The sequence below is a fragment of the Hylobates moloch genome, unplaced genomic scaffold (assembly GCF_009828535.3).
Source record: "Hylobates moloch isolate HMO894 unplaced genomic scaffold, HMol_V3 SCAFFOLD_4, whole genome shotgun sequence".
Classification (NCBI taxonomy): Eukaryota; Metazoa; Chordata; class Mammalia; order Primates; family Hylobatidae; genus Hylobates; species Hylobates moloch.
Genome location: NW_026652279.1, coordinates 12,991,663 through 13,017,571, shown reverse-complemented (window position 1 = coordinate 13,017,571; position 25,909 = coordinate 12,991,663). Strand labels below are relative to the sequence as shown.

Sequence of the window (25,909 nt, the reverse complement as noted above, 5' to 3'; positions counted from 1 at the left end):
GGAGTTTTTGAAGGATAAAATTAAATAATGGTTCCTTTCGCACAACGGAGAAATGCAAGCAACAGAATTCTGATGGCCCACATTCACTACATTACCATGATGCTGAGAACATATTGTTCACTTTGGCCACTAGAGCGGTGAGGGGCTTGAGCTGAAGCGGGAGATACGTGAAGTGTGTCATCGAACACGCCAGTCATAAATTGATGTTATGAACCTGGCCTCGTGTACATTAAATGATAGAAAATATAGAAATGCAAAAAAAAGACTTTTCTGAACTGGTTGTTGGTCACTTTATTCCACTGGACTATTTGTGAGAATTCAGCTGTTTGAATGTTCAAATGATTAAAGTTCCGCGGGCTTTGTTAGTTCTCAAACTTAAAATCTATTTTGTTCTGTAAAAATGCATTTTAATTAAGCTCCCCAGAACACCTGGCCCCATCATGCCTGACCTTCAGAGGCTTCCTTGTGGCAAAGCAAACAGCCTAGCACTGGATTGGCAAAGCTCCTTTTCAGTCTCTATTTAATTATTTGAGCTCCTCGGGATTAATATGCGAGGGAGTGGGTATGCTTTCTGCTTTGTACTTGTTTCCTAGAGCGGCTTCTTTCTAACTTCCCTCGTTTGCCCACAGTTGCTATGATTACAGCACTTAAACTCTTGACTATTAGGAAAGAAGGGAACCAAGACCCACCAGAGCTGAAAAGCTAAAAAATATAAATTTAGACATCTGTAATTTTTGGAGCAGGGTCAACTTGTTATCTGTGCTCATTGGTGTCTCACAAAGATTACAGTATCCAAGAAAGTTTGATGAAGACAGTTCTGAAGAATAAGACATTTACAGTTGCTCTGAACAACTTTACTGCCTTGGCATTGGAATGCAGAAATCCTTTTTTTCCTTGGAAATATGAAGTCTCCTGTCTTCACATTGAAAGCCTGGTGAAGAAGGAGGAAGCCTGTGCTTTTGTTAGGAACATTATTTTATTACCACCCAATCCCGCCAACTCTGTTCTGAGTCATAAATTACAGGGAAAATTAAACATCCTATTGTCTGCCATCTCCAGCCCATCTGAATTGTCCATATATATATATTCAGTGTTTCCAGTGGGTTTTTGTAGGATATTTCATTGGTTGATTATCTTTCAGTGTTTAATGAGATCATCCTACTTCTCTTAAGACCTAACAGATTTAATGGCTTGTTACTTTCGGAGTTTCAGAACACCAAAACAGTTAAAGATGTGTACAGGAAATAGAGTATTTTTAAAGTTGGAATATAAAAGTTGGAGGCCAGCACAAGCCCTTGATCTCATTTGATCAAGAGGTTGGCCTTGGAATTTTCTGTCATTTAATCATTTAGTCAAACATTTAGTAATTATGTATTAAATTCCTGTTACGTGCAAGGCATACCTGAAAGTTAAACTTGAGATAAAAGATGTATTTATTTATTATTCTTATTAAACAAATGGAGCTGGGAAAGTGGACAAGGAAACTATTTTAATCTGAATGCTTCTTCCATTGAATTGATAAATATAAACTTTTCCTGGTTTAATTGATAAATACAAGTTAGTTTCTATTTCTTTTCTTCCTCTTTTGAAGGCAAGAAAGCTGCCGTATTACATTATTGAAAATAAGCATGGGTTTTCTAAGTTTTTGCCAATTTAGGGTTCCTTGCTTGCGTTGGTCGTCATAGCTATAGATGCTCCCCACTGGCCATGTGAGATGCATTCAAATGCATCTTGCCTTTGCTTACGTGTACCAAGCCCTGCACCTCCTGCATTCCAGAGGGCAGGACAGGTCAGAGGCGCCGTTTGGACACAGGTGCTGTGTTCTGTAGGAGGGGTGCTCCTACAGCTGGTTTGTTTCTCCCCCCCGCGGAGGCCCGACTCCTCACTTCCATGATATTCTTAGCCTCTACTCACCTGAGACCTGGAATGATTCCAATTTTACCCTGATCTCCCATATGGCTAAATGAGTGGCCACATTTGTTTTGTTTTTGTTTTTTAAAAAACATGCTTTTGACAATTTCATTGCTCCTGAACTTTTATTCCAGAGGGGCTAAATGAAATTCCAGATTTTTAAAGATACATGTAGATAGACATCTATGGTGCATGATAAAGTTGATAATACATAAATCATTTTTAACAACAGGTAATATGCATAATTTATGGTGTTACAGTGCTATCTTTCTGATATTTATGATGGGTAATGTTCAGTTTTGGCCCTCATATTACTGCTTTAAATTATACCACAAGAAAATTAATGAGAAAGTAGATTTATGGGTTTCATTTGTTTGTCAATTCAGAAATTAATTGGGTGTTAATTTTAGCCGTCCCTCATCAGACCAGGACTGTAGTATGTGTGCATTACTTTGCATTCATTGTAGCTTACCTCCCATTTATTGTGGGTCACTAGCTTTGCATACATTAAAATAGCCCTCCGGCTCATTCCCTTGATTACTTTTTGAACTGCCATGCATTAGAAAATTCACGCCTTTCTGTTATAATTATGAAAATATGGTATTGGAAGACGGTGCCTGTAGGGTTCATTCATAATTTGTAGAAGTTATCTCAGGTGAGAAAACAATTGTCTGATCTAACTCTGTTCCTCTTGTTTTGTTCTTTCTCCTCCCGTCTACCCTTTTTTTTTTCCTTCAAGAGTAGCCCATCCAAGCCCATTTCTAGACAGTGACTCTACATCTTGGGGCCGCCGTCTTTCTGTCTCCTCACCTGCTTCCTTAACCACTAAGTCTCATTTGTCATTCCCTCCACCAGTCAGTCCTTCATCTCCTCAATGCCACCTGCTCCAGCAGCATCTCTCCAGGTGATGGGTGAGCAGTGTGAAAGCATGCCCCTCGGCCGGGCGCGGTGGCTCATGCTTGTAATCCCAGCACTTTGGGAGGCCGAGGCGGGCGGATCACGAGGTCAGGAGATCGAGACCACGGTGAAACCCCGTCTCTACTAAAAATACAAAAAAATTAGCCGGGCGTGGTGGCGGGCGCCTGTAGTCCCAGCTACTCGGAGAGGCTGAGGCAGGAGAATGGCGTGAACCCGGGAGGCGGAGCTTGCAGTGAGCCGAGATTGCGCCACTGCACTCCAGCCTGGGCGACAGAGAGAGACTCCGTCTCAAAAAAAAAAAAAAAAAGAAAGCATGCCCCTCATGCTAGCAAATGTGATGTCTCCATTGTTGCAGTCCTCTACTGAGAGTCTGTGACTTTTTTCTGGGATTTCTATTGCTTGATTCCCTCTCTATTGTGAAGAGAGTAACACCCACAAGAGCATTAAAGAGTACAGAACTGGTTTAATATCCTAGGCCACCCTACTGTTTGCCTACTAGGGGAAAAAAACCTGTGGAGCTGCACCCCACTCCTTAAAACTCCTTTGTCTTATGTTGCCTTGTAAACCCTTTGCACATTAAAAGGGAACCAGTTCATTTGCTTGATGAGAACCAGAACTAAATGTATGCTTTATATCATAATATAGACAGGTTGGTCTTCTTTTTTCCTCAATGGCGTGAACACGATTATTGACGGTTTTAAATCTTAATGATGCAACATGAGTAATTTTTAAAAGTACCTCTCTTAGAGCTAAAGCTAGTCCGAGTCTCATCCTTATTCTTTCTCAGTCTACAAACTGCATGGAGTTAACCGACAATAAATAAAGTAAGAGGCATGTGTTCAATATTTCCAAAATAATGAAATCTACATAGTGAAATTCACATTTCCTTCCTTCCTTGCTTCCTTCCTTCCTTCCTTCCTTCCTTTTCCATGAGCTTCTGTTATCTCTTCAGAATTGCATGCCATCTTCCTTTTTTCTCTGTACATGGATGAACAATGAGAAAGAGAATTTTTCTTTTCGGATGGGGGTGGACTGTGTAATTACTCTAATAATTTTCCTAATAGTGATTTCACCATTAACTTCTCTTCTCCCCGTAGAAATAGAAACATATTTTACAAAACTATGTTTAGTTTAATTTACACATCCTTTTATGAACAGACCAAGTTCTTTAAGGGCATTTATTCTGCTTCATATAAATAATTGATCAGCCAAGTTAATTTACTTCTGCCTGACTTGGTCAACCTTAATTAACTGCCCTGGAATCAAGACTGAACTTTTTGTTAGCTTAAAATCTTTCACAAGCATGATAACAAGGGCTTTATTTTCCCTAAATTTTCAGCATCAACACTGTAACCAAGGAAATAATCATAATAATAAAGCACTGCTTTAATTTACTATAAATACATTGGCCTGGACATTATGAATTTTCCAGAATACTTCCAGAGAGCAGCTCTGTTGGCAACAGCAATAAATAAGCATGCTAAACTCAGTCCTTGTCCTTTTCTACAAGTCCCTCCAGCACAAAAATCGAACCTTTGAAATCAGTAGCTCTGTAATGTTTCCAAGCAAGATGAGAAGTAGATCATTTTGGCTTCTTTAGGCTTTTTGACATCTATGCAATTGTAGCATTGACCTTTGTGGGGTTAGATTAAATGGATCACGTGATTTAAACGGGCTCAGTTCATCTGGAGATGCCACACAGGAAGGCAGAGGAAGATTTGGTGTTGTTTCTGGAGGAAGGACTTGTTTGTGGGTATGGTGTGGCCATACCTTTGTATTCAGGCACTTTGTATGATTATACAGTGTTTCCTGCTGTCAGTATGTCACGGAGCAAGGCAGTTGGTTAGTTATAGGGTTAGTTATTCCCCCAGAGAGAAGCAGAGGTTATGCAAACCGGGTGCCTGGGACAAGCTTCCTCAAAGCAAAGAGGGTGCAGCATCCCATTATGGAGAAGATAGATTCCTCTCCTATATATTGACTTGATTTCAGATGACTCTTATAGTGAAAACTCAAAAGAAAAAGACAGTTGTTTGCAAAATAGTGCAGATGCCTTATATCATTGTATTTTAATGCTTTTCTTTGTCCACCTGCCACTCTCATTGTTGTCTTTTCTGGAATTTCCATAGTTTTCTTTTCATTAATTTTCTTATCCACTACCCAGCACAGGACTTTACAACCTGGAGTTTCTTAATCATTTATTAAATGGACAAGTTCATGTCTGAAACAGAATAGTTATGGCTACATCTATCCCTTAAGCGACTGAGCTTTAGTTTTCTTATCTGTGAAATGGGGATAACATTTACCTGCCTTATCTCCCTCCTAGCCTTGTTACAAGTTTGAAAAGCACATCAGAGGGCTTCTGCAATTCGTGAAGTGTGATACAGATATAAAGGCTTATTAAATGACTTGGAACGTTTGATAGAAATATTGCTGGCCCAGACACTGTTAGAAATGTTCTTAGACACTGACACTCCTATTTTTTCACATGTGCTTTTTCAAAAAGCTGTTTTCTCCTGATTGGTGTGGGAGATTATGGGAAATTTTAAATCTTCCAACCTACATACTACTGTTAGCACTTGACTAATTAAGGACATCCTCAGACCAAAATAATCCTTTATGCAATTTTGGTCCCAAAGCCTGCACTCTCACAAACCTGATTCACAAGCCAAGCTGCTTGGCTTGATGCCTGCAAAACTTGTACTGGAGGACTTGGCAGTCTGCTTTGGAACTGCATGGAGCAAAAACAGGGCCTTCTCATCAAATTGTGTATTGGAGACTGTTCTTACTCCACCCACCAGAATGGTGTCTCACCAAGGAAACAAAAGCAGGACCAGTCTCTTAGACGCTTGCTCTCAGGCCTGGGATCCCGATGGTCACATAGTCTGAAAGCAGCATTCTACCTGCAGCTCTCTTCCATCAGGACAGGATATTTGGCTAAATATTTATGCCTCATTCTTAGGGCAGGGATAGAGTTTATATATGTGCAATGTTGTTGTCTTTTGGGGATCAAGTCCCTGGTATGGGAAGGTATTCCCAGAAGGAAAAATATCTGTATATATACATATTTTTAAATCTATATCTATAGACTTTTTCTTTACGTATATTTGAGCTATATCCTGATAATTAGATGGATTTCCTTGCTACCTACTCTTAGACAAATGCTCTCTTGCTTAAATACCTAACACTGTGCCTTTTCCTATAATTCTTTTTTTCCCTCCCCCCGCCCCCTTTTTTTGAGACAGAGCCTTGCTCTGTTGCATGCTCTCTGCTCACTGCAACCTCTGCCTCCTGGGTTCAAGCAATTCTCCTGCCTCAGCCTCCCGAGTAGCTGGGATTACAGGCATGTGCCACTACGCCCGGCTAATTTTTTTGTATTTTTAGTAGAGACCGGTTTCACCATGTTGGCCAGGCTGGTCTCGAACTCCTGATCTCAAGTGATCTGCCTGCCTTGGCCTCCCAAAGTGCTGGGATTACAGGCATGAGCCACTGCACCCTGCTCTTTTCTTTTAGTTCCGTACAAAGGGGCAAGTTTGTGGAAGAGAGACTGAAACACCCAAGGAAAAGTACCTAGGTTTCACTAATTCATTTCTTTTTTGGTGATGAACAAGGCACTCATGTTGTCACAAATTATCTTGTTACCTGATTCTTACATCTTAGGGAAGATTTTGGTTATTTTTGATAGATGCTTTACTCTGTGGACAGTAAGACTATAACTGCAATTTCTAAAGGACTGTAATTATTAGAAAGTCTGATCTGAAGACATGAGAATGAAAAAATAATAATAGAAATCAAGAAACGAGCGTGAATCAGCTGTTACTTCTCAGTTTGTTTCCCACCTGCTAGTGAAAAATGCCATTCTCAATCCACTTTAGAATTGGATCAACTTAAAAAATATATACGTCTTTTGGGTTTATGAAGAGTCTGTATCAAGTTGGATCATGCTATACAGTGAAAGGAAATGAAGAAAGATGTGAATTTTTCTGCTTTTAATTTTTCCATTTGGTTTTTGTGCAAGTCTGCAGAAAACAGACTTCATCCAATTTCTAGCAAGAAAACAATGTCCTCTAAAGATACCCAAAGATTGAAATTTCCCTGTTGTCACATTTCATGTATGGGGCAGAAATCTGTAGCATTGGTTGTGCATGCGTCCTTCCACAATTGGAACACATTTGCGTAAAAATTTTCTGCCCTTTAATCTGGGATTGGTATTTCACGTTAAAGTCTTAATTATTCAGGCATTTCTCAGCTTTCATGTTTGAACTCTTCACTTCCTTTAATGGTTGTTGCTTTTCCTTTTCCAAATCCTGGTCTGTGAACTTGGAGTGTGACCCTGCCGTTTTCATTGTTTTGCCCCCACTGAACCTCAACTTTAAAAATACACATTGTGGTTAAGAGCTTTGACGTAACTGAACTGGTTCAAATCCTGATTCCACCATTACTAGCTGTGACATGTAGTGGACAAATTAAATAACTTGTGGATCCTTAGTTTTCTCATCCACAAACTGGGGGTAACAATCATCATCAGCACTAAATTGGAGAATATGTGTAAATCACCTGCGTTAGGGCCTGCCTGACCCAACAGTAGTGATCAGTAGATGGTAGCAGTTGGTATTAGCAAATGCTATCTGTCTTTTGTCATCTTTGGACACTTTTTCTGAGCCAAATGCTGAATCAGCTCTCTGGGATAATGGTTTTGTGCCCAGAGAGTAATAAGAGTGAATGTGAAATGTATTTACACCTAAGTGATATTTTCTCTCTCTCTCTCTCTTTTTTTTTTTTTTTTTTGTGAGTTGGAGTCTCACTCTGTAGCCCAGGCTGGAGTGCAGTGGTGCAATCTCGGCTCACTGCAACCTCCACCTCCCAGGTCCCGGTTCAAGCACTTCTCCTGCCTTAGTCTCCTGAGTAGCTGGGATTACAGGCATACACCACCATGCCCAGCTAATTTTTGTATTTTTAGTAGAGGCAGGGTTTCACCATATTGGCCAGGCTGGTCTTGAACTCCTGACCTCGTGATCCACCCGCCTCGGCCTCCCAAAGTCCTGGGATTACAGGCATGAGCCACCGCACCTGGCCCTAAGTGATATTTTCTAGCTACTCATTTTGCACCATTTTTTTTTCTTTTGTTTTGAGATGGAGTCTCGCCCTGTCACCTAGGCTAGAGTACAATGGCGTGATCTTGGCTCACTGCAACCTCCACCCGCTGGGTTCAAGCAATTCTCTTGCCTCAGCCTCCCGAGTAGCTGGGATTACAGGTGCCTGTCACCATGACTGGCTAATTTTTTTCTTTCTTTTTTTGTACTTTTAGTAGAGACAGGGTTTCACCATGTTGGCCCGACTGGTCTCGAACTCCTGACCTTAAGTGTTCCACCTGCCTCATCCTCCTCAAGTTCTGGGATTACAGGCGTGAGCCACCGCCCCCAGGCCTATGTATATTTTTTCTATTAGAATTTTAGTACCTTCGGCCAGGTGCCGTGGCTCACGAGGCCTGTAATCCCAGCATTTTGGGAGGCCAAGGCGGGTGCATCACCTGAGGTCACAAGTTCAAAACCAGCCTGGCCAATATGGTGAAACCCTGTCTCTACTAAAAATACAAAAATTAGCTGGGACTGGTGGTGGGCACCTGTAATCCCAGCTACTTGGGAGGCTGAGGCAGGAGAATTGCTTGAGCCCGGAAGGCGGAGGCATTGAGCAGAGATAGTGCCACTGCACTTCAGCCTGGGTGACAGAGCAAGGCTCTGTCTCAAAAAAAAATGTGTAATATCAACAAACAGTGCCTGCACATGTTAAAATTTAATGTTTATACCTAATATGCTCTATAGGATGACTTGCTCGTTTTTGAGCAAGGGAACCAGATAGAAGAAAAATTTAATCTTGGGCCGGGCTTAGTGGCTGCAATCCCAGTACTTTGGGAGGCCAAGGCGGGTGGATCACGAGGTCAGGAATTTGAGACCAGCCTGACCAACATGGTGAAACCCCTTTCTTTACTAAAAATACACAAAAAATTAGCCGGGCATGGTGGCGTACACCTGTAATCCTAGCTACCCTGAGGCTGAGGCAGGAGAATCTCTTGAACTCGGGAGGTGGAGGTTGCAGTGAGCCAAGATCGCGCCACTGCTCTCCAGCCTGGGTGAGAGAGTGGGACTCCGTCTCAAAAAAAAAAAAAAAAAAAAAGAAAAGAGAAAAATGTAATCTTGAATTCTAGGTTTACCTACAAATACTAGTTTTTTAAGGGTAAAAAAAGTAATATATTTAAAACAATACTACCGAAACTTGAATTGAGAATGACAGTTTCAGACCCGAAACTAGGGGCCTGGCCCACTAATGAGGGGATACGTTGAGTGAAAGAAAATGACAACTGTTTACAGATTTTGGCAACATTTAAACCAAGGCCCTTCTCCTTATGCACAACAACTGTTTTAACAGCTGCTTTTTTTTTTCTACCCCCACCCGCCCCCCATCTTGGAAATCCTTGTATCAGGTTTTTGAGTCATGATGCAAGAATCTGGGACTGAGACAAAAAGTAACGGTTCAGCCATCCAGAATGGGTCGGGCGGCAGCAACCACTTACTAGAGTGCGGCGGTCTTCGGGAGGGGCGGTCCAACGGAGAGACGCCGGCCGTGGACATCGGGGCAGCTGACCTCGCCCACGCCCAGCAGCAGCAGCAGCAGCAGCAGGTACTGGGCTTTGGAGTCTTGGCAGGTGGAGGGTGGTGGGTGCGAATTTTACTGCAGAATTTTACACTTAATCACTATCTCGCCAATCAGTGTTTTGTGCTCACCTGTCTGTCCATCTGTCTGTCTGTCGGTGGCATCTCATAAACCATCAGCCCTCTAGGAGTCCCAGCAGTTGGCTTAAGAGACTAATTTTCAAGCCCTTGGGAGTGGAAGTCCTGCAGGTCCCCTTGTGGGGAGCAGTTGCTGAGACGAAGATGAGTGGACCTGTGTGTCAGCGTAACCTTTCCCCATTGTGAATAAAATTACTCTTTGGAGAAATGGTTCCCACTGCCTTCGTGCAAAAATAAAAATTAAACGAAAAACAGGCTTAAGGCTGTGAAGAAGGAAATAAGAGCTAAGGAATAAAAGAGAGAAAAAGAGTAGATGAGTAAGGAGAGTTGAAATAAATACGTAGAAGGACAGGCGGAAATGGCGAGATAACAGCCAAAACATCTAGAAGACGGGCATCACTGTAGGAAGCTGCTTCCCTCTACGTGTAGGAATTTGGGGTATAGGGTATTTAGGGTATTTACATATGTTCCCTGTATTCATGCAGCAGTGGGTTTGTGGCTAAGTCTTACTGCTTTAAATTATCTCTTATTGGTGCCTCCCCAAAATGCACCTAAGTTGGGATGTACTCATTCCTGTTAGTTATACTTTTTACAGGTATAGAACTGGGTACCTGTGAGTGACTGGTAAAATATTTCCAAATGGTACAGGCGACCCAAGAAATAGTGTTTTCTTGTCAAAGTGTTGATAAAAATTCAAATAAGTAAACAGCATTTGCTTGAAGACTGACTGGTTTTCCAGCCTCTCTCAGACTCAGGAAATATTATTAGGGTTTGTTAATAATAATAGATGGTTTGTGACCTGTTTTGTTCTTGATTTACTTATTCAAAACATAGTTATGGTGCCAGGCAGAAACAGGTGAATTAAAAAGAATGAAGTACCTTTCGGCCTTTCTGAAAGCTGCTGGAACTCTTGTGGGGAGGAAGAAGATAGAGACAAAGTGCTTCTCAAACCATTTTCTTGGAATCTGTGTCAGAGAAGCTAAGCTCGTTTGGGATGCAACTTGGAGACAAGCTCTAAACCATGTTTTTTTTTCTCCTTGCCAAGAGTTTTTTAAGGAATAAGGAATGATTAGATTGTTAGCTCCTTACTAGGTGGTGGAACCAACATGAGCCTGTGGAACCTGTCGGGAGAAAGATGCAACAAAGCGCAAGAAAGGAAAAGTAACAGACTAGCAAAAGTCTTAATTCAGAGGACTTCCTGCAAGTGATTTGATCTTTCGTTCACTGGCAGCCCAAACCCATTTGTGCCTGCACCACGGGCTCACTTCAGCTGGAATTTGTGATGTTTGTTGTGTATAAACTTTGTGCATTTAAGTTAGTGCAGATGGCCAAATTCCGACCAGTGAGGTTGTTAGCAAAACCCAGCAGTAGACAGTAAAAGGGTCTCCGTGTATTTGTGCTAGTACATGTTCATGTGATGTTCTCAGCCATTTCATTCAGAACAAATAGTTAATGTTGTTGAATGCTGTCTTCTATGCCCTTACCAGGCAAGTGTCAAGATTGACTATTTCTTTATGAAGCACTTGAGCACTTGAGATGGGGCTACTGACTGATGTGGTGATACTAAATAATTAATATTTAGAGTACATTAATTACATAAATGGGAAATTCTGATTTTTATTTGAGGAGCTAAAAATCATTCAGGATCTCAAAGCAGTAAGCCAGCTAAAAGACTTTACATATAAACCATCAAAACATGTGCACACACACACGCGCCCACACACACAACAGTGATAACAAATTGGCTACATAGAATAAAATTATAAAAGCATATTTCACCAACATCTTCCTTAAAAAGTATCAGTTGCAAACGTATTTATCCACATCTTCCTTTGGCTGTGACCACTTTGGAACATTTGTTGTTATGGGTTATTGATGCAAAGGTCAAGAAATGTATTATGATTAGACTTTTATACTGTTTTTAAATGTTTTTATGACAGTTTTTTCTTCGTATGTCGTTGACACATTTTGGGAAGAAACAAAGCAGTGGGGTCTATCATTGTGGCCAAAACCCCCTGTATCGTGATTAGCAAAGCCTTTGGAAGTCTTTTAAAATATAACATTGACAGCTGTTCAACTCCCCTAAGTATACGGTAAGGCTTTTAACAGGTTGTTGGGGAAAAGGGAAATCTGTAGATGAAATAAGAAAAACTACAGGACTGAAAATATTTCTACAGGACTAGAGTTATCAGAGTTTTCTTCCAGACTGAAAACTGCAACAATTAGACAGTTTGGAGAAATGTGAGCATTCTCCAATGGACTATGGTTGTTTTCATCATTTTTATTCTACAGGTTTTTACTTGAAGTGAGAATACCAGCAGTGAGAAAATCACAGCCATGCTGAATTCATTACTGCGGTAGTCACACAAAACCACGGATAAAATTTCAATAACTGCAGGCCACAGTTGAGTAAACAGTTGCACTGAAATTTAATTCCTGTTGACTTTTCCCCCATTCCTCGCCAGGGGCACATTCAGATTCCGTAGTACAAAGACAACAGGGGTTACAGCTTTGATTAATGTAGGACAGTGGAAGAGAATTAGAACTGTAAAATATGTTAGAAGTCCATGGAACACAAAGATCTGGCTTAAAAGGGCCTGGTATAAAAACGAGTTAATGATGCTGTGTGTTATATTGAATGTTGGAGGATTTTCCAGTTGTACCAATACCATCATTGAGGATACAGGGAGAGTTTTTACTTAGTGCCAGGATATAAAATAAATAAATGCAAACCTTTCCATGTTTGCTCCATATTATCAAAGATAATTACAAATTTTAGCAAATGCCGTTTTCAGAATGGGAGGGCCCTGACAAAGATTCACTATGGAGTGCACTGGTTCCATAGTGAGTTTTGTTTATAGGTTGGCTTAATTGCGTTCAAATGGTATTGTCATTTCTAAAAATTAGTTAGTTGACAACCTAGAGAAATGGGGCAAATCTGGCTTTTCCATCTTCTTTTGAAAAATTAGAATATCTGGTAACCTTGGGCTGATAGTCCCACAAGGGCAACAATTGTTGGGAGATGAATTGCTGTTGAAGACAGGGAGCCCTCCAGCCTGCTCTTGTTCCCACCAGCAGCATTGCTCATTTATGCCTCTAGGTAGTGGAGTTGGCGATTCTGGGCTGGAAGGTAGACTCATCACTCAGAAGCCATCAGCCCAAGAGAGGTGCTGCCATTAGCTGGTAGAGCCCGCCAACACACTCACAAACTGTCTTCCTTCCTCAAGACTAAATGTATTATCTCCGTAATGTTTCAACTCTATTTATGTCTGAGCCCTGAAATTATTATAACAATAGTTTTCTAATAATATAATTTGATAGAGTTTCTGAATATTTTCTTTTATCCATTGAGTAATTCTTTACCCGATACCATAACTGCTTTTTATTTCCTATTATCCCTGCACCATTTCTATGTCTGTAAAAGTTGTATTGGATGTGCACTGCTCCATTATGAAACTCAGCAACAAATACTATTAGCAATTACTAAAGTTTTTTTTTCTTAAAGAAAGGATTTTAAAATGTCCAGAACAATTTCGTAAACTGTGTGGATTAATGCATTTTAAAAGTCTTGAATTTTAGAAGGCAGAATTTTATTTCCATATTGCTGCAAATGAGAGCTTTTTCAGATAAGCATATTACATAGAGCATAATGTTTAGAAGTTTCTCCATATACAGCATATGCTGTCAGGTCAATTAACAGAATGCATACTAGAAAATGTTTATTCAATAAAAATGAATAGCTGTTAAATAAAACAGCTATTTCTTAACAACATTCCATTTAATGACGAGGTTTTTGTGGGGTTTCTTTCTTTTCTTTTTTTTTTTTTTTTTTTTTTTTGGTACCACCTGGCAGTTTTATTGTCTGCAAGTCAGTATAGAGAGAGCTTTGGTTGCTGCAGTTCTGAGGTGTGGCTATCATTTTATATGAAGACAGCAGTTTAGAGGGAATCTGTGAGAAAAAACTTTTAAGATATGCCGTATTTGGAATTTGAACATGTATTATTTAGAGAGTGTGGATAAGCAAAGTGTTTACTTCCCGTGGCTTCTTTCTTTGACATCTGGTTTAAGGTGTTGGGTCTTGTGGCCCAGAAGACAGTGAGTATGTTTTAAGTTAACAATGTAAAAGAAGGAGAGAAAATGTGAAATGACTAGTAAGGAGGTGGGAACGGTAGATAGGGAACTTCTCTTGAAAAAGAAGAAGGGGAGTAAAGGGGACCCATCGGGTTGAATTTTTCCAATGAGCCATTGAAGGAGGTCAAAGATTAGTCATTTCCCGGAACGCAAGAAGCTCAGAGAAATGGGTGGGACTCAGGCAAAGAGTCTAGTTATGTACATTCAAAGGGGATGTAGAGGCCGGCTGTGGTGCCTCATGCCTGTAATCCTAGCGCTTTGGGAGGCCGAGGCAGGCTGATCACTTGAGGCCAGGAGTTGGAGACCAGCCTGGCCAACATGGCAAAACCGCGTCTCTACTAAAAATACAAACATTAGCTGGGCATGGTGGTGCATGACTGTAGTCCCAGCTACTCAGGAGGCTGAGGCAGGAGAATCACTTGAACCTGGGAGGCGGAGGTTGCAGTGAGCCAAGATTGCACCACTGCACTCCAGCCTGGGTGACAAAGTGAGAATGTGTCTAAAAAAAAAAAAACCAAATAACGGCTGGGCACAGTGGCTCACCCCTGTAATCCCAGCACTTTGGGAGGCTGAGGAGGGCAGATCACGAGGTCAGGAGATTGAGACCATCCTGGCTAACACGGTGAAACCCCACCTCTACTAAAAATACAAAAAAATTAGCCAGGTGTGGTGGTGGGCGCCTGCAGTCCCAGCTACTCGGGAGGCTGAGGCAGGAGAATGGCATGAACCCGGGAGGCAGAGCTTGCAGTGAGCCGAGATCGCGCCACTGCACTCCAGCCTGGGCAACAGAGCAAGACTCCATCTCAAAAAAACAAACAAACAAAAAAAAAAACAAATAAACAACAACAACAACAAAGAAACAAAGGGGATGTAGAAAATACAGTGCTGGAGGAACCTGGGAGAATCAGGAATGGATATCCCAGGGTCCTCTGAGCATGGGAAATGGTATTTGAGGGACCATAGTGTCAGTGTTTTAAGAGGGGGAGAAGGGTAGAAATACCTTTTTCGTTTCAGCATAAAGAAATATACAAGCAGGCTGCGTGCAGTGTCTCATGCCTGTAATCCCACCATTTTGGGAGGGCAAGGCGGGCAGGTTCCTTGAGCTCAGGAGTTTGAGACTAGCCTGGGCAGCATGGCAAAACCTTGTCTCTACAAAAAATGGAAAAGTTATCTAGGGGTGACGGCACATGCCTGTGGTCCCAGCTACTCACGAGGCTGAGGTGGGAGGATCCCTTGAGCATGGGAGGTCGAGGCCGCAGTGAGCTGAGATCTTGCCACTGCACTCCAGCCTGGGCTGGGTGACAGATTGAGACCCTGTGTCAAAAAACAAAAAATACACAAGCAAATGAAAATTATTTTCTTCACATTCAAAATGGCAAAATCCATCCCTTCATTAGTTTTTGTTAGTGAAATTGCTGGTGGATATTGAGTAGAAGAAGAAAGCTGTCCCGCAAACATTTCCAGCTTTTTAACTGCCTCTGTGAGAAATAGTGGCTGCAAGAAATAGCTGTTGGTGTCTGTACTGGCAGTAACCACCACTGAATGAAGGTGCTTATTGCATCTGATTCTTTGCATCTCATTTTTACCCACAGGCCTCTGGGGCACCATATTAAAATTCCAGAGGCCATTCCTGGCCTTGTTTCATAACTTATGGGAAATGACGCAGGTTATATGGTATGGATCTATAGGTGTAAAGACTGGGTAGCAATGGCTGGGTTGGCCGAGCCATTATACCACTTTTTTCTTTGAAAGAGGTGGCTTATGAACTTTGTTAGGAATGCCCTCAAGTGGGCCTTTCCCGTTGTAGCTGCTGGAGACTGACTGTGTCTGAAAGGAGGGTCTCTTGATGCTGACAGGGAAAAGCTGATCAGCACCTCTGTGTCCTAGAAGGGGAACTTCCAGGAAGGGGGCATAGAAGAAGGTATTATTAGTATTTATTGAATGCCTACATGGGGCCAGGTACTGTGCTGGGGGCTAGCACCTTCCCTTGCTGGTAGGTAAGATCCCAGCTGTAATTTTAAAGGAATTGCTATGCTGAGATACACTTTTACTGAAGACCTTGCATAGTTCAAATAATGTGAAAAGTATTGATGGTCAAAAATATTTTGTGTAGGAATCAATGCCACCAAAATGTTAGTGATAACCATACAAACAAACTGAAACAAAACTGAGACAGGATTCAGATAATTCTGACAAATAAAGAAAAAGCAGCCACATCGCTGACCCCCCCACATTTTCTTAATTCCCTTTGGGGCTGTTTCTAGAAAAGGCATATTTCACCCTGAATGCTAAATTTAGTTCTTTACTCTGTTAGTTTAGACCTGCCTTCCATCAAAATATTGTTGCCAAAGATTTATGTAACTTGTGATTTGAGCCTTGTATGAAATTCTTTCAAGTTTTGATTACTAAACAGTTATGTGTCATTAATCTCTCCATTGAAAATTAAAATGGCAAGAGAAGCAAAAGAAGAAAAAAGACCTATAACAGAGGAGAATGTGGTCATAGAAAGACAGGTGCCACATTTCATTATGAGTGAAGTGTACCCTCTTGACTTCAAGAGAAAGCTTTGCCGCTTTGAAAAGGTAATTTTAAGCCCTGACCTGTGAGCTAATAAAAATAATCATAAAAAAAGAACGCCCTATCTCTTGTCTACTCACAAGTCTGTTTTTGAACTTTCAGGAGGTATGACTTTAATGGTAATTTGTTGACAGATTAGTTTCAGTGATTGCGAAGAGTTTGTTTTTGCAAAACTAGCAGGTCCTATCTGCTCTCTGAAGGCAAGGAACCTACTTTGCTGTTTTGCAATGGCTCGCGTTTATCGACAACTAGCGCTGAGCAGGCAGAATTGGAATGTTTATATAATGTAAACCTATAGCTGGCCTGATGGAGTCTAGTGTACTTTTAGGTAGTGCATAGATTACTTGATAAAAAGGGTTACAAGGTGACTGCTTTTATGACAAAGAAGAATAGTAATATAAATGCCAGTAGTACACTGAGCCATAAGAAGGAAGTTTATGTAGGGAATTGAACCCCATGTTAGAAAGTTTCTTTTCATCACTTTGTCTTTGAACTCAAATCTATTGTAATTATGAAGTGTTACTTGTAACATTCCAGAGACCCTTTGCTAAATACTGTGTTTGATTTGATTCATAAAAATAGAGCCACATTAGCTCCCCTCCCCCCTGACAAGAAAATGTCCTGAAGAGTTTCCCATACTGACCTTGTCTCAGCTTTGTTGCAAGTGGGCTCATAAGTGAGCTCCACTAGAAAACAGCTGCAATTTATTTCTTTGATCATTCGCATATTCTTTCATTTAACTTTTTCTTTTTTTCTTCTTTTTTTTTTTGAGATGGGGTCTAGCTCGGTCACCCAGGTGAGAGTACAGGGTTGCGATCATGGCTTACTGAAGGTTGACCTCCCCGGGCTCAAGCGATTCTCCCACCGTCAGGCTTCTGAGTTGCTGGGACGGCAGGCCAGCTGTTTTTTTGTTGTTGTTGTTTTTCTTTTTGTTTTCCTGTAGAGATATGGGTCTCACCATATTGCCTAGGCTGGTCTTGAACTCCTGGGCTCAAGCGATCCTCCTGCCTCAGCCTGCCAAAGTGCCAGGATTACAGGCATGTGCCACCACACCCAGCCTCATTTAACTATTATTTATTGAACCTCCGTATGTGGAAGAAAATGGGGGTGGAGGGGGAACTGATATGTTAGGTGCTAGGAAAACATGGGAGAATAACTTAGAGTTTACTTAGCCAGAGCCTGAAGAATAACTAGGGAGGCAGTAGGAAGATGGGAAGATGGTGAAAAGGCAGATTGGGTTCAGCTTATGGGAGGGTTCTAAGTAGAGAAGAAAGATCATATGAGAGGTGGTGTATTAAAAGTAAATCAGAAGGTTGAACCTAGCTGGCTTGGAAGGGAAGAAGTCCTGGAGAGATGAGTGGCCATGACAGTGCTACTGCAGTTGGTCTGACATTTAGTAATTGGCCACTAATGTGGCCCCAGTGAATTGAGGGCACCCTGTTGTTGATCCCTCCTGGCTTCTTGAACATCTCCTCCTCCATCTGAATCCCTTAGTGAAGTGTAAGTTCCATCAGGGAATGGGGGTCATGGGGGCCGGGATCACCTTTCTCATTACCTGGTACTTCCGCAGCACACAGCATAGTACCTGATGTAGGGCAGTTCTGTGACAGACTATTTATGAATGAGTGAAACAGAAAGAGAAAGGAAGGACTGGATAAGAAGAGATTGTTGAGAGGAGTGTTGGGAAAAACAGGACCTTTTGAATTATGAAGTATGCAAATACCAAGGAGTGGGAGTTACCAATGATGAGTCAGGATGTTCCATCTTAATGACTGGCAAAATGGGGGCACCATGAAACAGAAAGAGAGGGGCATGGGGAAGAACCTGAACTCCTTTCTTAGCTGCCACTAGGAGGTTAAGAACTTAAATAAAGGATGGGCTTATTTTGAAAAAGTCATTTTTTAAAAAGACTTTTACAAAAAGATACTCTATGCAGCTAAAACTCACTATTTTGATTGCATATGTTTATTTGCGTTAAAATTATCAAATATTTTCCATTTAGCCTTTGACAGTTACTATTGAGTACATCTTCCAAAAGTCACATGGGAAGTACTGATAAACTGCTTGTGTTTCTATTGATCATGGAATGGGCTTATCTCTTTGAGAGAACAAAACTATGAAGTTAGATCTTTGATAAAGTCTTTGTTCCATATTGACACAAGCTTCTTAGACTGACTTTGTTTTTCAGGTGGTGGGGGAGCGTATGTTGTGTTTCTTTTGTTGGAAAAGTACAATGTGCAATTATTAAACAGCTGGTGCTATTGGAAGACTCATTTAGGAGGTATAGATTAAACTGCCTGGGGACATAAAGGCCCAGTCTTCTTTGTGTATTTAAATTTAGTCATGCCCGGAGAGGGAAGGCGGGAAGCAAGCTCTGTTTTTCTCTTTAGTCCTTCCATGTGGACGTTTTGCAGGATCTTCTGCATAAACTGATAGTGCAAGTACCAACTGTGGAGGGTATTGGATTTTTTTTAAGGTTGGTAACCCGATGTTCCCCTTGAATTAACAATTTTATTCCTATTGTTAGACAGCTCCTTTTTGACTGTACCAAAAATAAAATGAACTTCCTAACACATATTAATCTTCAGCAAAGTTTCTTCAGGTAGACCATTAATTTCAGAATTTATTATCCACACAAACACAACTGAGTTGTCAGTATCACAGCCACCTATTAAAAGAGACAAAGTGGCTAGTGGTTCACACCTGTAATCCCCTTTGGAGGAGGGCGGATCACCTGAGGTCAGGAGTTCGAGAGCAGCTTAGCCAACATGGTGAAACCCCATCTCTACTGAAAGTACAAAAATTAGCCGGGCGTGTTGGCGTCCACCTGTGATCCCAGCTACTATTCAGGAGGCTGAGGCAGGAGAATCTCTTGAACCTGGTGGGCAGAGGTTGCAGTGAGCCGAGATTGTGCCACTGCACTCCAGCCTGGGCTACAAGAGTGAGAGTCCATCTCAAAGAAAAAAAAAAAAAAAAAGAAAGAAAGAAAGAGGCAAAGCATCCACTGATCCTACATTCGTGTTTTTATCACATTACCTTGTCTCATCTTCAACTTCGGTCTCTCCACATTGAAGGGAAGGTGACATGATGTCTTCTTAGTCATTCAAATCCAATAACTTTTAATCTGAAGGTTAAGTAGTGAGATATAAACTAAGAGATGATAATATCAATTTTATGTTCACTGAAGGGCACAATATACCTCTTCCTAGTAGAGGGAAAATTGTGCGTAAAATGTCTTTTGCTTTTCAACAGCAGAGTCATGCCTCTCAGAGCCAAAGGAAGGGATATTTTTGGAAAAAATTAATAAAATAAGAGGTAGCTTCCTAAAGCAGGGCAAAAGTGAATTTTTATTATTATAATTATTAAGTGTTAATTTTTCAGGGCTGCATGATACGAAGTAGTTCTCTTTATAGCCTCCTGTATTGACTCTTGATATACCCTCTGCAAACTCAACAACCTTTTACAAGGTTAAAGACTGGGAGAGAATGACATAATGCTCATTCTTTCCTGACTATTTTTAGTCCTAATGTGTATGATAAATAATACTGTGATAATATTGCTTACCTTTCCTCATTTTTTTCTTCCTATGGGTGATATTTCCATTTCAACTCAGTAGGAATTCAACATCCGAAAGCATTAAGTGAAAATGCATTTACAGTGTGTATTTTTATGATCATATTCTGATTTTTCTCATTCAATTTCTATTTCTTGTAAACACAAAGTTTTGTGCTGTGTGCTATACGTATATATCACGTGTATTTATATAGACTTACTGTATCATTAACAGTTTTTTTTTGTTTTGTGAGATGGAGTTTCACTCTTGTCGCCCAGGCTGAAGTGCAATGGCGCGATCTCAGCTCACTGCAGCCTTTGCCTCCCAGGTTCAAGTGATTCTCCTGCCTCAGCTTCCCTAGCAGCTGGGATTTCAGATGTGCACCACCATGCCCACAATTTTGTATTTTTAGTAGAGACAGGGTTTCACCATGTTGTCCAGGCTGGTCTCAAACTCCTGACCTCAGGTGATCCACCTGCCTCGGCCTCCCAAAGTGCTGGGATTATAGGCGTAAGCCACCACCCCCAGCCCATTAATAGGTTTTTAAGACAGGAAAAGCATCACGCATAAGCTGAGTATGTGACATTCACAGTTATAACTATCAAGATTATATTCTGTAATGTAGCGATTCACAATTATAATTGTCAAGATTGCATTCTGTACATAATTTTAAACTTGTCTCAACTGTTCATTCAGTACCTTCTTTGAGTAGGGGCTAGGTATAAGGTACTTTAAGTCTGCAGACTACACCAGGAATCAGCAAACTATGGCCCTTGGGCCAGATCCAGCCTGCCACCTAGTAAATAAAAGTTCTGTTGAAACACAGCCACACCCGCTTGCCTGCTGTTGCCTATAACTGCTTTCATGCTGCAGCAGCAGAGGTGAGTTGTTGCAACAGAGATTGTGTGGCCCACAAAGCCTAAGATATTTATCTGACACTTTGCAGAAAGTTTGTCAATCTCTGGGTTAATGAATGGCAGATGTGACAAGATTTGCCTTCTACAAACTTCTACCCTTACTTTACAGTGACAAAACTGAGGAAGCATTCGTCACTCTTTTCTAAATTCTCTCTGAAAAATATCTATGTATTTATACTATATTTTTGTTTGTTTCTTTGTTTGAGACGGAGTCTTGCTCTGTTGCCAGGCTGGAGTACAGTGGCCCTGTCTCAGCTCACTGCAACCTCCGCCTCCCGGGTTCAAGAGATTCTCCTGTCTCAGCCTCCCAAGTAGCTGGGACTACAGGCTTGCACCACCACACCCAGCTAATTTTTGTATTTTTAGTAGAAACGGGGTTTCACCATGTTGGCCAGGATGGTCTCGATCTCCTGACCTCGTGATCCGCCTGCCTTGGCTTCCCAAAGTGCTGGGATTACAGGCGTGAGCTACCGCACCTGGCCATATGTGTACTATTGTTTAAGACTTTGTTTCATAGTTTCTGGAGTGGCAAAATGACTTCCAATTGTCATCATTCCTCTAGAGTTTCTTTCTAATCATTCAGCTGACAGCATCTTACAAGTTGGAAGTTTTGACGTTATTGGTGGTTAAAAGAATCTTCAGCCAGTCTAGTAAGGAAATGGAGGTTGGACTCAGTGAGTCACTCACAGAGCAGACAGATGTCCTTGGCCCTGGCTCCTTGCCAAAGAAAATTAACATAAAAACATAACCTATCTTATGTTCATAGTCCTATAGTTGGCTAGAGGATACAAAAATACATTATTCTCGGTATCACCCTGCATTCAAAGATTTCATAATTTAATTAAGGTGCAGTAAGACATAAACAGATAACGTGAAAAGTTTTTACAATTTTTAAAGCAAATTGAAGATCAACTGTAGAAGAGATGTATATGACTAATTGATCGGTGAGTGATTTAGGTAATAAATCTTCAGTAGCCCGGAGAGGACAAATCTGTGTCTATGCTGGTGGGATTTTAGACCTTGGTGAAGTTAGGAAAGAGTCTCAGTATGTGCACATCTGCTGATTTGTTTTAACCTCTTCCATCAGGAGATAATGGATGATAAGTATGCACTGAACTATATGGGTTTGGCTTCTTAGAGATTTTAAAGGCCCCAAAGCTGTGTCTTTTCCATTTTGCCATTTTAAATTTTGAGACAAGTAAGTTTGGATTTGTACTTGGAAAGACTAGAGGCACATGGTGAGGAGAGGTCTTCTTACACCATACTGTAGCATCTGAGCTTATTGGTCTCCAGGAAATGGCCTAGGACTATCTGTTTACCTAGGCACAAAGTTGATTGTACGATTTCCAGAGATTAGATGTGGGCTGACAAGTGTGGCAATTTAGTTGGTGTTGTCCATATTTCACAAACGTTTATATTGAATTTTAGCTACTTTACCTCTATTGATAATGGAACTAGAATAACTGAAACCATAATACCTAATTTAAAAATAGTTGCCAAATTTGAAGGCGTTTGCTCAATTTAGTTGTTTATGAACTGACAGGATTTCTGAGGAGATGGTGTTGCCCTTGTATTTTCTCCCTTCCAACTTTTCTTCTTTCCCTTCTTACTTTCTTGATTCTATTTTTAAGTTTGTAATTGGATCACTTATATCTCACAATTTGCAAAAATCTGTATTGGCATAGTCCATATCTCTAATGCTTTTTTTTTTTTTTTTGAGATGGAGTCTTGGTCTGTCAACCAGTCTAGAGTGCAGTGGCTTGATCTCAGCTCACTGCAACCTCTGCCTCCCGTGTTCAAGCGATTCTTGTGCCTCAGCCTCCTGAGTAGCTGGGATTATAGGCTACTGCCACCACACCTGGCTAATTTTTGTATTTTTAGTAGAGACGGGGTTTCGTCATATTGGCCAGGCTGGTCTGGAACTCCCGACCTCAGGTGATCCACCTGCCTTGGCCTCCCAAAGTGCTGGGATTACAGGCGTGAGCTACCACACCCGGCCTCTAATACCATCATTTTTATGTTTTGCAGGTTTATGGGCCCTCCTTTGTGAATTTGATGAAACCCAAACAACTTTTTCCCTGAAAAGTGTGTTTGTATGTGTAATTTTGCAATTGCAATTTCATCTACAATATGCCCCCCCCCAAAAAAAAAAAATTATACAGCTATTCTGTATGTTAGTTAGATTTGCCAAATGTTTCAATCTTTTGACAAATACTCTTAGGCTTTTCTATGATTAGTTGATATTACCTGTGTTAGTGACCTGTCTCTCTTTAATTTGGAAAAGGGTTCCTCTTTTGGAAGAATGCTTCCCAATGTGTCCCTGGAATAATTTCTCAGATATTTAAAATGTAGTACTGTACAGTGCCAGCTCTGAAGCAAACTCTGGAAAGTAAGGTCATATAAAGCAATCTGTACCAAGAGCCATTTCATGTCTATTCAAATGTAAACACCAGATTTACACAGTCTTGAAATTCTTCTAACTACAGAACCCTATAAACCAGTTGAAAGATCTTTGACTAAATGAGCACCGATTACAATAAGTGATAAACATAGCACAGGCAACCCCTTATGTGGCTGAAGGCAGTGTAAGTTTGTACACCCTATTCTGAGGGTATTTTGGCGTTGGACCTCGAGAGGCTTAAAACAGTCACACCCTTTGAATCAGGGATACAATTTTACTGAGTGGCTCTATGGCAGTCAGCAGTGGTTCTCAAACTTTTATGTGTGTGAGTATCATCTGAAGGACTTTTTTGTTTGTTTGTTTTTGAGATAGTCTTGCTCTTGTTGCCCAGGCTGGAGTGCAATGGCGTGATCTCAGCTCACCACAACCTCTGCCTCCTGAGTTCAAGTGATTCTCCTGCCTCAGCCTCTCAAGTAGCTAGGATTACAGGCATGCGCCACCTTGCCTGGCTAATTTTGTATTTTTAGTAGAGACAGGGTTTCTCCATGTTGGTCAGGCTGGTCTCGAACTCCCAACCTCAGGTGATCTGCCCACCTCAGCCTCCCAAAGTGCTGGGATTACAGATGTGAGCCACCGCGCCAGGCCCTGGAGGGCTTCTTAAAACATAGATTACTGGACCCACCCCTAAAGTACTTTATTCTGTAAATCTGGGGCAGGGCCTCCAAATTTGCATATCTATTTCTAGCTCTTCTTTGCTGCCAGTTGAAGAACCACTGGCAGAGTTTAACAGCATAGACTGTGGAGCCAGTATGTTTGGCCTGAGTCATGGCTCTGCCACTTGCTAGTTGGGTGACTGTGTAAGTTTCTCTGTGCCTCAGTTTATATATCCATCAAATGGAAATAATATTAGCATTTAATAGTCTAAATAAAGTGTATCATGCTTGGAAGTTTGCACACCACATGGTAAATTGTCTGCAAACATTAGCTTTTGGTATTCTTTTTTTTTTTTTTGAGACTGCGTGTTACTCTGTCACCCAGACTGGAGTGCAGTGGCGCCATCTTGGCTCACTGCAACCTCCGCCTCCTGGGTTCAAGCGATTCTCCTGCCTCAGCCTCCTGAGTAGCTGGGATTACAGGCACTCGCCACTATCGCCCAGCTAATGTTTTTTGTATTTTTAGTAGAGACAGGTTTTCACCATGTTGGCCAGGGTGGTCTTGAACTCCAGACCTCAAATGATCCACCCACCTCGGCCTCCCAAAGTGCTGGGATTACAGGCATGAGCCTCCATGCCTGGCCAACTTTTGGTATTCTTATCATCACCGTCACCACCGCCATCATCATCATCACCAGGAATTTAACCTACCGAAATAATGTGAGGCATACAGAAAGATACATGCCTAAGGATGTTCATTGTAATGGTATTTACAATATGAAAAATTAAATGCACCCTAAATCTCTGACCTTAGAAGAAGAGTTAAAAAATGCTAACACATAAGTTTGATATAATATTAATTATATACCCTTTAAAAGTGTAGAACATTTAATAACTTTAAAAATTACCATAATGTAATGATTGCTGGGGGAAAAACCTGAAAGCAACATGCTGTCAATGGTTTTTTTTGGGGGGGGGTCTTTTAATGGGATTATAGTTTATTTTATATACATTAAGCCAGGTATGGCAGCTCATGCCTGTAATTCCTGCACTTTGGGAGGCCGAGGCTGGAGGATCACTTGAGCTCAGGAGTTAGAGATCAGTCTGGGCAGCTTAGACCTCGTATCTACTAAAAATTAAGAACAACAACAACAACAACAACAACAAACTTAGCTGGGCATGGCAGCACTTGCCTGTAGTCCCAGCTACTCAGGAGGCTGAGGTGGGAGAATCATTTGAGCCCCAGGAGGTTGAGACTGCAGTGAGCCATGACTGGTGACAGCAAGACCCTGTCTCTATTTTTTTAAAAAAAGAATATATATATATATATATACACACACACACACACACATATATATTTTACACTTTTCTGTAGATCCCCAAATTTCTACAATAACATATATTGCCTTTACAATAAAAATGAAAAGTTATTTTTAATTTAATTCACATTTACACTGTTGGAAAGCTTCTGTGAGATATATAAATGATATATATAAATGGCAGAGAATACCTGCACCTTGAACAAGATTTATTTTTTGCATAGGAATAACGGGATACAGTTTTTGCAGGTACAAGGATTTTCTCCCATAATGTCTTTAAGTTTTCCGCTACCACTTAGCTGCTCCCTGGTGTTATCTCTCCACAGGGAGATCTCTGCCTCACTTCTAGGTGCTTCCACCATCAAATTTGACAACCACTGCTCATTATCTAACATTTTATGACAAAAATCGCTTTCCTGTCAATAACAAGTATGGATTTTTAAAAAACCACATTTGTTTTCTTTTTCTTTTTTGAGACGAGTCTCGCTCTGTCGCCCAGGCTGGAGTGCAGTGGCGTGATCTCGGCTCACTGCAAGCTCCACCTCCCAGGTTCACGCTATTCTCCTGCCTCAGCCTCCCGAGCAGCTGGGACTACAGGCGCCCGCCACCATGCCTGGCTAATTTTTTGTATTTTTTTAGTAGAGACAGGGTTTCACCGTGTTAGCCAGGATAGTCTGGATCTCCTGACCTCGTCATCCATCCTCCTCAGCCTCCCAAAGTGTTGGGATTACAGGCGGGAGCCAC

General features: G+C 41.2%; 1 protein-coding gene across 5 annotated transcripts in view; it reads left to right on the top strand.

Annotated features, from left to right (window-relative positions):
* The window catches only part of FOXP1 (forkhead box P1), a 411,134-nt gene that overhangs the window by 150,927 nt on the left and 234,298 nt on the right, over positions 1–25,909 (top strand). For all 5 annotated transcript variants that reach the window (XM_058437157.1, XM_058437155.1, XM_058437158.1 and 2 more), the window contains exon 3: positions 9,308–9,504. In XM_058437157.1, coding sequence (XP_058293140.1) covers positions 9,319–9,504 — 186 coding nt within the window. In that variant the 5' untranslated portion in view covers positions 9,308–9,318. The remainder of the gene's footprint in view (positions 1–9,307; positions 9,505–25,909) is intronic.